At 43.2% G+C, this 13623-nt stretch overlaps 3 protein-coding genes across 4 annotated transcripts; 1 reads left to right on the top strand and 2 right to left on the bottom strand.

Annotated features, from left to right (window-relative positions):
• Positions 1–16: 16 nt before the first annotated feature.
• LOC103136570 (malate dehydrogenase, mitochondrial) lies at positions 17–1230 on the bottom strand. The gene has a single exon (XM_007549917.2). It carries the CDS (start codon positions 1125–1127, stop codon positions 114–116), a length of 1014 nt encoding a protein of 337 aa, XP_007549979.1. The 5' UTR covers positions 1128–1230; the 3' UTR covers positions 17–113.
• Positions 1231–3256: 2026 nt separating this feature from the next.
• On the top strand, positions 3257–7477 carry LOC103136488 (E3 ubiquitin-protein ligase rnf146-like). Its single transcript, XM_016671639.1, has 3 exons — positions 3257–3420; positions 4085–4142; positions 4941–7477. Exon 3 carries the CDS (start codon positions 4953–4955, stop codon positions 6123–6125), a length of 1173 nt encoding a protein of 390 aa, XP_016527125.1. The 5' UTR covers positions 3257–3420; positions 4085–4142; positions 4941–4952; the 3' UTR covers positions 6126–7477.
• A 1041-nt stretch (positions 7478–8518) lies between these two features.
• echdc1 (enoyl CoA hydratase domain containing 1) lies at positions 8519–13064 on the bottom strand. Of its 2 annotated transcripts, none has more exons than XM_007548931.2 (7): positions 12974–13064; positions 12399–12480; positions 11982–12160; positions 11378–11520; positions 11256–11308; positions 10829–10909; positions 8519–9954 (listed from the first exon to the last, which is right to left on the bottom strand). In XM_007548931.2, the coding sequence occupies exons 2-7, from the start codon at positions 12464–12466 to the stop codon at positions 9537–9539; spliced, it is 942 nt and encodes a 313-aa protein (XP_007548993.1). In that variant the 5' UTR covers positions 12467–12480; positions 12974–13064; the 3' UTR covers positions 8519–9536. The 2 variants fall into 2 exon arrangements, with proteins under 2 accessions (XP_007548993.1, XP_016527336.1); XM_016671850.1 differs by lacking the exon at positions 12974–13064 and adding an exon at positions 12809–12961.
• Between the last annotated feature and the right edge of the window lie 559 nt (positions 13065–13623).

The following is a 13623-nucleotide window of genomic DNA, read 5'->3' as shown; positions in this document are numbered from 1 at the left end:
ACTGCCAACAGAAAAAGAGAGGAAACACTGATGGATCTTTAGTTAGTCTGATGCCTTGTAAGACGAACAAATTATCCATCACAGCTGGTTTTCTTGACTCAACCGACTCCTGATTACTTCATCTTGGCCACAAAGTCCTCGCCCTTCTTGATGGAAGCCTTCAGCTCCCCCATGGCGTCGGCCACCAGCTTCTCCTCAAACGCAGACAGCTTGCCCAGCCCCAGGTTCTTCTCGATGCCATTCTTGCCGAGCAGCAGCGGCGTGGAGAAGTACTTGCACTCCGTCTCCTCAGATCTGACGAAGGCGCACTCGACCACGCCCTCCTTCCCGTTCATGGCGTCCAGGACGGAAAAGGTGAAGCGGGCACCTGCGTACGCCATGGACAGGGTGGCGGACCCCGCCCCCGCCTTGGCTTTCACCACCTCCGTACCGGCCTCCTGGATCCTCTCGGTCAGGGCGGTGAGCTGGTCGGAAGGAAACTCGACCTTAGGGGTGCACTGGGAGATCAGGGGGATAATGGTCTTCCCAGCGTGACCGCCAATCACCGGGACGTTGACCCGAGCCGGGTCCAAGCCTTTGAGCTCCGCCACAAACGTGTTGGCTCTGACAATGTCCAAGGTGGTGACCCCGAACACCCTGTTGGGGTTATACACGCCGTGCTTCTTCATCACCTCCGACGTAATGGGTATGGTGGAGTTCACGGGGTTGGCAATGATGCAGATCATGGCCTCGGGGCAGTTGCGTGCGCAAGCGTCCGCCAGGTTAGCTACGATGGTGGCGTTGGTGTTGAACAAGTCGTCTCGGGTCATACCGGGTTTCCTCGGCACGCCGGCGGGGATAACCACCACTTCGCAGCCCTTCAGAGCGGCGCCCAGCTGGTCGGGGCCTATGTAGCCGCTCACCTGGGCCCTGGTCTCGATGTGGCTGAGGTCAGCGGCCACCCCGGGCGTGTGGGCAATATCGTAAAGGGAGAGCTGGCTCACCAAGGGGCTGTTCTTCAGCAGCAGTGAGAGCGGCTGGCCTATGCCGCCAGAAGCGCCCAGCACCGCCACCTTGGCGTGGTTCTGCGAGGAGGTGGACAGGCTCCGAGCCAGGCCGACGGTGGGTCTCACTGCACGGGAAAACATCTTACTTTCGGTTCTTCTTTGAGGTTAGTTTGGGGAAAATAAGAATAGTCGACGAGCCGCTCTCCTCTGTGACACCAACGTCCTCTAGCAACGAGCGAACAGGAACACTCCGGTTTCTTCTTCTCGTTGTTGTTGAGCGGCGGTCGGCGTCGACATTAATGGCGCACTACTGCCATCTACTGTTTGGGAGTGTGGATCAGATCGCTCACACAGTGCCCTGCAAAAGAATTTATAACATGTTACTTTCCAAAAATGATGTCAATAAGGTACAAAATGATTTGATATATAATAATAACAAAGAATTTTGTCACTTTGCAACCATATTCTTCAATAGGCTATCATTTATTGAGATTTATGTTTGAGCTTAATACAAATTAATGCATGAATTGCTTTGTAAAACAAAATTGCATGTTAAAATCTGAAAATTGCAGCTAGCATGCATATTATAATTTGATATCCCTAGTTAGGATTCAGTTCAACCAATGTACTTTCATTAGGAGCAAAAAAGAATAGTTTTCACTTTGCCACAGAAATTGAACAGTTAATGTATCTTGTTTGGCTGTTCTGGAAGACCAAATTTGAAACTTTTTAATTTCACACACAATGTCCCGCATTGTGTGTGAAGGAAATACTAATGTTAAACATCACCCTGAACACACTGACCATAGCAGCATCATGCTCTGAGCAGACTGTTCTTTAGCGAGGATGGGGAAGCTGGTCAGAGTTACCAGGAAGATGAATGGGAGGTTCACTGTAAGACACAAATAAAGAACATAAACATGGTTTAGATTAAGGTATGCTCATGGGTTAGCATAAGCTAGCCAAAGCCCAGACCTAAATCCAATTGAGAATATGTGGCAAGACTTGACAAATGACATTCACATGTGCTCTTTGTCCAATATTGATAGAGTTTAAGCTCTTTTACAGTATTGACAAGAATATGTTTGAAGCCATGTATCCCTTTCTTATTATTTCACATCCATGCATTACTTCATTTCAAGCATGCCTGTGTCCAACCTTTTATGTATATCCACTGTATGTGAAACTATGTCTTACATTTTTCAGTGGTTTTTCATGTTCTTAATGACTAAGAAATGAGCAGAAGTTTTATTTATAGCAAGGTTGTAAAAAAATAAGTTTGTTTTGTTACTGTGCTTCCAAGAACTATCAGTAAATGCAAGCCCTTCTTCATCTTCATTGTTGCACGATTTTGTAAAGTCTTATATCTGTGCTAAAAACTAACTGGACATTTGTAGCTCTTTAACAAATAGATACAAAATGTTAAATGTTTGAAGCTTTAAACAGGTTTCCCTCTAGTATTGCCCTTTTAATTGATTCCATCCATCCTCCCATCAACTCTGACCAGCATCCCTGTTCCTCCTGAAGTACAACACAGCATGTTGCTGCCACTTCCATGTTTCACAGTAAGGATGGTGTGCTTAGAGTGCATTACTTTTCTGCAGCACATTGCATCTTGGTCAAAAGGTTTAGTGTTCACATTTGATCAGAACACCTTCTTCCACATGTCTGCTGTGACCCCACCACAAGTCAAATGCTTTTCTTTTTGCCATTCTTTTAGAAGAGTGATTCTCTGCAGGTCTGTCAAGAGTTTTCATGTTAATGAGAGTTATCTTTGAATAACTTGATACTTTCTATGCGTCTTTCATGTTTTCTATAGCTAAGAAAAAAAAATGAAGCTTCACCTGCATGAAAAAAATCTCAGCATTCTTACCCGAAGCAAGTCTAGTGATTTTCCCCAACTTCAACAGGTCATGTCTCTCTGTAATTGATATGAATGCTGTCTCCTTTGCACTCTAGTCCATTTTTGATTCCACTGTTGATGGTCTTTCCTGTTTCCTGTATTTAGAACCTGTTTTGTTAGAATACCTAGTTTGTTAATTCTCACAGAACCCAGAGTAATTCAATCTTACCTATTTGTTTTATTATTCCGAGTTATTTTTGTTTGTTTTTAGTAAATGTATTCTATTTATTTTTGCTTTATTTTCCATTAATTTGTTATAAAAAAAAATCAAGATTTTTTTATTTTAGTATTTCCTTTAAAAAAAAAAGAACCCTTTGTTTTCATGCATCGTCTCGTGTGATTGGACCATATGAATTGGACGTCCAGTGACGTAAGGTCGCTCGGCTACGTTGTGTCGTTTATCTCAGCTTCTCTTTGAGAGGAAAACAAAGCCAGTTAACATTGGAAGTCGATGTACTTGCGTTTCGTACGGCTCTGATACGACGAGTTTCGACCGTGAAGAAGCCCAGTAGAAAGAAATTTAAAGATATGGTGGGTAGTTAATCGTTGTGGTGTCTTGTGTTTTCCCCTCTCCTGTTTATATCGTCCTGCTGGAAGAAGGTAGCGCCGTCAAATGAGATCCGTCTATTTACTGGAGGCTGACCACTTAGCCCAGATAGCTTTGGCTAGCTACAGCAGGTTTTACTGAAATGAAGGGTTTTACCGCTCTTGAACCCTACATTGTGACCTCTGTTTAAACTTCTCAGGGTTAAACAGAACCATGACACGGTGTTGCGCAGCTGTTATTTGTTAGCTAAACACCCTTTCTTTTCAAATTGCCCGCAATATAGTGTTAAATGTATATGTTAAAACAAACTCCGTTATTATTTCAATCACATGCCCCGTCATAAGGACAGCTGAGATTAAGTTAGCAAAAAGCGGCACAGTTCCCTTATTGTCGCCTGTAAACAGAGCATCCCTTTGTTCCCCTACAGTACCTTCTCATGTTACACACAGTTTAATGTGTTAACGTGAACTTTAAGTTTTTCATTGTAAATGCAAGAATAAGAATCCACCTCTTTACCTCGTAGGGTAAAAGACAAAAAAAACACACACACACACACACACACACACACAATAAGTAGCTTGATATCACGTTCTAGTTTGTTCAAGTTTCATCTGACTGTTTTGTTTTTCATTTATTTTGTTTCTCCAGTGGGTGGTTTGAAGGTTCAGAAGCTCTCCCGATGATTCATCTGCATTGACAACTTTAGGTAAGTGTTAAAAATCATGTGTGCAAAAGCGAGGCACATGTTACCATAATCCTCGTGTTACATCACAACAAACACTACATTTATTTTTGTGCTAGGTCAATGGAGTGTAGTATGAAATTGTGGAGTACATAGAAAATGACATGGATTTCTTCTTTTGTTTTTGTTTTTTTATACATATAACTAGGAATATGATACCCTGATACTTCAAAAAAAAGATTTTATGAAGCAAATTTCCTTCAGAGCCCAACTAGTTGTACAGTGCACAAATTCGGTCTTTGTACATCTTATGTCTTACGATCATAAGACGTGCAAGTTGCCACAAGCCATGTTGGAGATTTGGCAAACGTGTGGAAGAAAGTACTTTAGTCAGACTAGACCATGGTTCTAACTTTTTGACCTACAGGCAAAAAAAATTGTCGTGAAGAACCGGCATTGGAGATTACCTTGAGCACACTGTCCCCGTAGTGATAGTAGGTTGTGGCAGAAGTTTGTTTGCATGATAAGTTATTAAACTTGTCATTATCAATTATCAATCTTGTTGGTGATCATGACTCGTGTGAAGAGAGAAAAGTGTTTCTTTTGTAGCTTTTCGAAATACAACAATTGTGATACAGGAAAAAAAAAATCAACCATTTGTAGTGCAAAAACATTTTATTGAAATTGCCATGTTTAGATTTAGCAAATACATTTTTTATCATTTCAATTGGCGCAATTTTACTGTCAATGGAAATGCAGCTGTGGCAGTGTATGTAAACATCTGGTTTCTGGTGGGGAACTTAATCGTCTCCTGTTCTGCAGCGCTCGATAAGGATGGCTAGCTGTGGCGAGGTGGACCACTCCGTGAGCTCGCTCCCATCCAGCAAGAAGGGCAGTGGCGGCGGAGGCGGCGGTAGCGGAAGCGGCACCGAATCGTCCTGCTCCGACTCAAACGGCTCTTCCCCCGCCCTGTCCGTGCCGGAGTGCGCCATCTGTCTGCAGAGCTGCGTCCACCCCGTCCAGTTGCCGTGCCATCATGTCTTCTGCTTCCTGTGCGTCAAGGGCGCTTCCTGGCAGAGCAAACGCTGCGCCCTCTGCAGGCAGGAAGTGCCGGACGACTTCCTGGAAAGGCCCACGCTCCTCTCTCCGGAGGAGCTGAAGGCGTCGGCGGGCGGCCGCAGCGGGGCGACGAGCGACCACGCCTGGTACTACGAGGGCCGCAACGGCTGGTGGCAGTACGACGAGAGGACGAGCCGGGAGCTGGAGGACGCCTTCTCCAAGGGGAAGAAGACGGCCGAGATGCTGATCGCCGGCTTCCTGTACGTCGCCGACCTGGAGAACATGGTGCAGTACCGGCGCAACGAGCACGGCCGCCGGCGCAAGATGAAAAGAGACGTTATCGACATTCCCAAGAAGGGCGTGGCCGGGCTGCGGTTGGACGCTGACGCCGTCGCCGGGGCGCTGAGCTCGGCGGGTCGGGAGAACTCTGCAGATGGTGCTGACACCACGACGGCAGGCGCTCTGCCGCAGGCTGCCGGCGTCCTCACCGCCGCTCCGGCCCCCTCCGCTGCCGCCCAGTCCCCCCCGTCTCTTGGGGCCCAACCGGGGCCCGGTACCAGCCCCACGGTGGAGGACTCTCTCTCCCAGCTGCAGATCAGTCCCAGGTCAGCCCCGCCTCACGACCGGTCAGAGGGCGGGGAGGGGGAGGGACAGGATGACGAGCAGGAAGACACGTCCCCCTCCAGGTCCTCAGACCCTCACACCTCCGTGGAGGAGTCCGCCTCCGGAGACTGGAGCGACGACGAAGAGGAGGAGGAGGAAGAAGAAGAAGAAGAGGGGGGAGACGGCGACCACGCGGAGCCTTGGGAGGACTGGCCGCGCAGACGGAGACCACCCCCGGAGGACAGGGTGCCCCCCCGCGCCGCGTCGGCATCTCCCGCTCCGTCTTCCCACAGCAGTGGGAGGTCCAGGATGCCAGACGGCCAGTGTACAGTGACTGAGGTGTGAATCCACTCCATTTAATTTATGCTGCAGTTTGCTCAGATGCAGATCTGAGGTGGAAGAAGTGAGGCATGTCACGCTCACACACAAACAGCTCCGCGGTTCTTTTCTAGCATTTTCTGTCTATTGGTTTGGATTTGTTTTCTCAACGCCACCAGTCAGCCGCTCATGCCCTCAAACTGAGACAGAGACGACGTGGTTGGGATGTAAATGATCTTACAAGTTTATATTTAACACATCATCATCATGAGAGGTTAAAGACTTCCTGTCAGTTGTCTGCGTTACTTTAATTTGATGCCTATAGATTGTATTCTGTTTAGGTTTCAAAAAACGTTGAAGCTACACTGTGAACTTTACTCACAAACCCGTTTTGCCCAAATCTAAGCCTGGTTTTCATCTACAATCCAGAACCCTGAAGGCTTCTGTGAGGCCGAGTCAGAGAGCGGTCATCTTCATAAATGACTGCTTTGGGATCATCTAACCGTTTGGCTGACGCAGAAATGTCACCTGACTCGACCTCCATTGCACTGAATTCAATCAACTTGATCCTAGTTTCTAACCCAGTCAGCTGCTTTCTCTGGGCCGATAATTCAACAGTTAACTGAGCTAATGTTCCTTTAAGGAGAAACCTCGTCTGGTTTTATCTACAGACACAGATAGAAAACTAAAAAAACAAACTCCCATCATGCTTCTAAAGCTACTTTGATGTTTAAATTACTTGCTTAATATTTAACAATGCAGATTTAGGAGGCAGGTAAATGTGTGGCTGCCTTGCGATTTATTTTTATTTCAGATTAGTTCATTGAAACCCAAACTTATCGTAAAGATTGATGTCTATTTGAAATGAATGTAAGCATTAGAAGTTGTGATTATTTGTTTTATTGGTGCCCAGCCTTAAGGAATTGGCATTTTAATGTGAAATATTGGTGTTTGTTTTTTTGTGTGTGTTTTATTTTATTTTATTTTTTACTTTAAAGCAGCTCTGTTACTGTCCCCAAGATCCCTGACTGATCAATTCTCAAGTGTGCCCAAAGTTTTGTGATTTGTCGTTTATTTGAAAAGTTTTATTTGAACACTACTGTCTGGTTGAGAGGATTTGGAGAGCTGATGGGTTTTAATTATCTCCATTTCTTATGGCGGTTAAATGTATGTCAGAGGACATAAAAGAACAAAAACAAGCTCTAGTTTCTGTCCATCCTGGAGAAATTTCAAGTGATGTTATTTTTCTATTAAATCATCTTTTTTTTGACTTTCCATTCTGGAGAATAAAGTTTGTGTAACTGTTTTGGCTTCAGACTTTTGTTACATGGTTTGTAATTTAAGAATAAACTTTTTTCATCATTCCATCATGCTAAAAACATTTGTGGTCATTCAAGTATTTATCTTACTGATGTAATGAAATGTATTTTATTGCAGAGATAACAGGATCTGATATTTCACTCGTCTGACAAAAAACAGCTAATTGGTCTAGTTTAGGGCTCGGTAAACTTTTGAAATTATGTAATGGTATTCAAAGCTTTAAATGGAGATTAATGCGTTAAACCGTAAAGCAAACTTGTCTTGTAATTATAAAAGATGGAAATCAACCAGTCTGATCCTTCAGCAAGCTTACTAGTTATACCTTTAGCAACTTGGATCCAAATTTAATATGCAGAACCAGCAAACTGAGTCAGAACCAAGAGCCTTCTGGGATCCTTTACTGTCTTCCAGCTTTAAATGAATTAAATCCAAACTTTTCCCTCAGGACTAAATCAGCTCAAAGCCTTTAGACTCCAGAGAAGTTGATCGTAGAGGTGGGCAGGTTGGGCGGTTATGGACTTAAAAGTTGATTTTGTGGCATTATAAGGAAAAACGACCCGAAACATTTTTTTAAGGTAACTGTACATCCTTGACTGCCTGACAGAAATAATAGGCCCACATACCCAAATGCTGCTCTTACAAAGACATTTCTAAACAGGCTTTTTCAGGACAACAGTTACGTAAAGTGTGAAGTACTCATGAAACAGTAAACGGTACAAAAATAATTAAGTTTTTGGGGTTATCCAACATTTAGAATTTATTGTCCAAATTCTTTATGAATTTTTTTTATTACGATTCCCATCCCTAATTGATTTCCTCTTGATGGAGACTAATAATCGGCTGATATTCTGATCCTCGTAGAAGTTAAGCTTCTTCAGTAGTTAAGAGTTCATGTTTCGTTTCCATTTCTTTAAATAGAACATTAAAAAACAAGGAGCCTGATTACTAATTAGTTAACTAATTACTAATGAGCCCCAACAATCATGCAGTTTTGGTTGAAGTGTGAAGATTCTGATTGTTGGCACAAATGTATAGCATTTCTATAAATCCATAAATCACAAAATAGCCCCCTTATATTATGCAATACAATAAAATTTAATTTTTTTTTTTTTAATAAGAGTGATTCATTTTATGCGTGACACTGAAAAGTCTCTTGATGCGTTCATATAGTTTAAGTTCATCATTGCCACATTGTTCAGCTTTTCTGGGAGGATACTTCCATGGTGGGCTGCTATTCACCAGGGCTTTCTGTTCACCTTGTAGGCGTTTGGTATTCTGCTCACGGCGCATTTTGAACGCTCTCTCTGGGACCTCCGCCAGGAAACGCGACCTCTGGAACGGCAGCACGAGATAAGGGTCTGCCGGCCGCCAGGGGTCCGTCCTGCTGCTGCAGTTTGAGCACATCTGTGGTTTTTGAGCACTGCTTGGATAGATCCGCGAATGAAAATTATTCATACACACACCACGTCTCTGGGATTTCACTTTGGCTCGTTGCAGAAATCTGATGATGCTCGGAGCACAATCCAAACCCTGTGAGTTAAAAGGTTGCTCTGGTCTAATGTAGGAGGAATGATATGCAGACATTGATGATGTTTGTCACTCAGAATATCTTGCAACTGGCATACGCAAACAGATTTTCACAAAAAAAAAAAAAAAATTAAACTCCCATTCTATATTATCCATTTAAACATGAATGGTGGAGAAACAACTTACCATTACAGGAAAACACTTTATCCGCTGTCATCGGTTGGTCATGCTAACTAGCCTTAGCATTCGCAATATGCTCACACATGGCTATGATTGACAGCACTAAGACCCGCCTCCACGCTCTGATTGGTTGTTTGAAGATCGCAATGGGACAAGGACAGCGCTCGATTTTTTTCACAGATTATCTGTCTCATACTATACCTTCATAACATGGTGACAGTTTCAACGAATATATAAAAAATATTTACTTTTTTTTGTAAAAGTTACATACTGCAGATTTAAAATGGTTTCAGTGAACCAAAAGTTTGGAAACATCAAACACCAATCAGCCTCATCTCACTGAATCCGACCCAGAAGCAGCACACGCTGATCTTTGCTAATCTGGACAAATCTCAGGACGCTGGGGCCAAGTTATTTGTGCTTGGACTTGCTGGCCAAGGCTCGCAAATTAGCCGGAGCGCCCCACACCGTCCCAAACACCTCCTTCTCCGTCTGCAGAGCCTCCAGCAGGGGGAGTTCTCTTCCTGCCAGCACTACTTTTTTCACCGCCTGGATCACAGGGACTGGTCCTTCAGTGTAGCGGCGGAGCCAGTCTTCGGCCTGCTGCAGGGGGGTGCCGGCACTTGGGGCGTCCCCGTCGGCCTCCAGGACTCCGTCTGCCAGTCCGACGTAAAGGCCGCGTTCAGGGTCCACTTTCACGGCGCCGCCAAGCAACTTGAGAGCATTCTGGCTTCCAACGATGCGGACGAGTCGCGCAGCGCCGCCCCAGCCTGGAACCAGACCGATGTGTTTGTGGACAAACTGGATCACGCTGCCTGGTGCCATTAATCTGTGAGGAAGATTGTTATATTTAGGATACATTTTCATGAAAAAACAACAACAAAAAACATATTTCTTCTGTTTTTACTTATTTTGTCATATTGAAATATTTCAGATCAATACTCAGATTTTATTCTTGCAGAGTAAAATAAAAATCAAGTTTTCAATCAATGATGAAATTTATTAAAGCTGCAGTATGTCACTTATAAAAAATGTTTATTGTTTTACATATTTGTTAAAACTATCATTATGTTGTGACATTATTATAGAAAACAGATCACCTGTGAAATTTGTGTCTCTCTGCCATCTGCAAAAATATCAGTCACAAACGACCACTCAGACCCAGGGGGAGGGTCTTAGTGCTGTCAATCCTCCTCATGCATGGGCATAAATAAATTATTTTTTATGTAGAAATCATATACCAGTCAATCAAGTTTATTTGTGTAGCACATTCCAGCAACAAGGGAGTTCAAAACATCATAAAAACAAAAACACAAAGTCATAAACACACAGTCAACAACTGAAACTTTACATTTTGCCAAGTGCTGAGGATGACACAAAACAACATTGGCCCTACTTCTTTCACTTTCGGTCAGCTTAATATGGACAGCTTTTTCCCCCTTACCAGATAAAATAATCTCTTAAAAACTGGACTAAATTTTGTCTTGGGTTATCTTTGAATAATATTCAAACATGTCTGATGATCTGAAACATTTCAGTGTGACAAAAAAAAAAAGCAACAGAAGAAATGTGTATGGAGACGTACATGTAAAATATAATGAATATATATGTTGGAATGCTATTGTGCCCTATTTATTCATTTCTAAATGAAAAAGTGTTTTCTTTGATATATTTGAAACAAACCAAAAGTGGAAGCTCTTTACCTAAAATCGCAGGCGGTGGTGAGTTCTGCGCCTCCTCCCAAGGCTCTGCCCTCCACCAGAGCAACAGAGACCAGGGGCAGCCTGCAATGAGAACACTACTCTGTCAGCACACATGAGAAACAGCGCCTTGAAGGAATCCCCACGGCATGACGCTGCCACCACCATGCATCACTGAATAGTAGCATTTAGCATTTAACTTAAACCTTGATGAAAATGGGCCAAATCTGTGGTGATTTGTAAGGTAGTAAAACATGCATTTGCTCTGCAACTCTGAAAATATTTCCTTCGAAGCTTAAGAATCGGCTAAAGATGAACCCGGACTATGCCCACTCTTAAATATTGTAATTGTTTTGAGTCAAATAAACAGTAAAATAAAATAAAAGATGTTTATTGCTTCATTTGCAGTTTGCAAAACTTGAGCGTTTACCTGAGTAGTCTTGTGAGAGCGTCCTGCATGAACATGCACATTTTCATCCCGTCCTATGAGGGAAGAAGGGACTCATTCAGATGTGTCCAGATGGCCAAAACAAAGCAGCCGGTCAGAGGTACCTGGGGGCTGGATATTGCTCGGACTGCGTTGAGGTCGGACCCGGAGCAGAATGTCTCGGCAGCGCCCCGAACGACGAGGCCTTTGCCTTCAGTCCAGCTTTCCAGCTGGCTCACCTTCTCCTCCAGGTCCACCATCATGCTGCCTGGCAGGAGGAACAAAACCCAAAACATCAGACTGGACCGTAAAGACTACGACTTGAAACAGCACACTAAACTAGGGCTGAAAAAAAAATGGATTATTGAAATGACTGTCATTTAATTTAGCAATCGATTAATTGTTAATTGGACTAAAAAAATTGCCATTTTCTGAAAATTCAGAGCACTAATTAATTATGTACATTTTGCATATAATAAATACAACTTCTCACTCCTCAAGTGGCATAATTATAGCTTCATCTGGTTCAATTATGTAAAAAAAATAATTATAGCAATCTCCTATTAAGCACCTTTTGCTCTCCAATTATTATCAAGTAATAAAAAAAAATCAACACATCAACCCTACACTGTATTGATAAGTTAAGCAGAATGTGCCTTTTTTACCTGATTAATCGATAGAATAACTGATAGATTAAACGATTTCCACCCAACATTTAAGTGATGGTACCGGAGAAGGCGTTCATGCGAGCGGGGTTGTTGATGGTCAGCACAGCGACGCCGGAGTCCTGCTTCAGCAGGTCGACGGAGCCTCCAGGGAAGGCCCGCAGCTTCTGTCTGGTCTCCTCCTGGTTGAAGCCATGGGTGCTGGAGTAAAGGCAGCGGCGGCGGCGGCTCGATGTCTGCAGCCTGCGGGGACAGAGAGGCGCCATTTAAACCCTCACTTGTCCCGCCAGAAACACGCTTCAAAGCTACATTCATTGACAACAAACCAACAAGGACAGGAGTGCGTGTTAGTTTGAGTGGTAGGCATGAGATGGCTATGAAAATCGCTGAATTGTAGCTTTTTCCTCCCCGGGGGAGAATGGATTTTCTGTACAAATTACGGGTTAAGAAGGTGAACAGCTGAGCTGGTTTACTTCATTACCTGGCCATGAAAACACAACAGCTGCTGCTGCTCCTCAGGAGCTGTCTGTTCAGGGCACAGAGGACCATGATGCTGCTGATGACTGAAGAGGGAGAAAAAGTCGTTTACCTGCAGCATCACTTTCACAAAAACATCAAGTTGAAACAGGTGATATGAGCAATTAGATTTTTATTTGGGTTTTATATTGTCGTTTTAAAATGTAGTGTACATAGGTTATGGTGGCTTACTCAGAGAAACTGATGCTAATGTACGGTAATGTTTGCATTTTTAATTCTGAAAAATGCTAAAAATGCCGTTTTTACTCTCCTTTAAATTAATGGGTATCACAGAGATTTGTGTTTCACCTTTCACACAAAAGACAGAACACTGAGGTTTGTGGTTGTAACTTGGCAATAGGTGAAGGCATTCACACAAGTGATGAGAGAGAAGTGAACCGATAAATACTTTTAAAATTTGAATGTAGCAAAAAAGAATCGCATAGAAATTATCCACAATGTCACTACACAGTCAAACAAAGGGTACAGAGGAAAACCGAGGCCACCCAAATAATAATTACGTAAATTCTCCGCACCAACCTTGTACAGCCGTGTGGTGTCGCCGTTAAATCTGCACCACTAGGAACAAGAGTTAGAGGGAAACAAGGCCCGCTTGGGCGCCGGTGTATTTAGTTTTCAAATTCCGCCACACGATGGCGCCCCACAGCGGATTTTAAATCGCTCTTGTGGAAGTAAAATCAAAATGACCCCTGTTTTTTTATTTGATTTACAAATAAAAGCCTGCAGTGGTATTCACCTAACACGAGTTAATACTTTTACCTGTGGTTTTGTAACACAATTAAAATTCTCTTCATCTGACAAGAGAGTTAACTGTCTTCCACGTTCTCTGTTCCTGATAAGATAATTTGTTTTTTCTCCTGAGCTACAGAACAGTGGGCCTCTTTGGTCTTTCACATGAACATTGAGTATATAATATATCATCTAAGGAGAAGTCACTTCTTTTCACAGCAAGTAATTTGTTGGTAAGTCTTTAACCAACAATTTAACATTCTTTGCGTATAAGAAAGTAGATTTTATATGGGCAAAAATCAACCAGATTGTTTGGAAATGACAAAAAAAGTGAAAATGAGTGGGAAACATGTCTGCCTCCTGTGTTCTGATTTATGTCTTCTGATGCATAAATCTTTTCCTTCCATCCACACTTCCTCTGTTGCTTTTTAAAAACCCTC

The sequence above is a fragment of the Poecilia formosa genome, unplaced genomic scaffold (genome assembly GCF_000485575.1).
Source record: "Poecilia formosa unplaced genomic scaffold, Poecilia_formosa-5.1.2 Scaffold0, whole genome shotgun sequence".
Taxonomy (NCBI): Eukaryota; Metazoa; Chordata; class Actinopteri; order Cyprinodontiformes; family Poeciliidae; genus Poecilia; species Poecilia formosa.
Note: the sequence above shows the minus strand (reverse complement) of the source record. Positions and strands in the feature narration are given on the sequence as shown.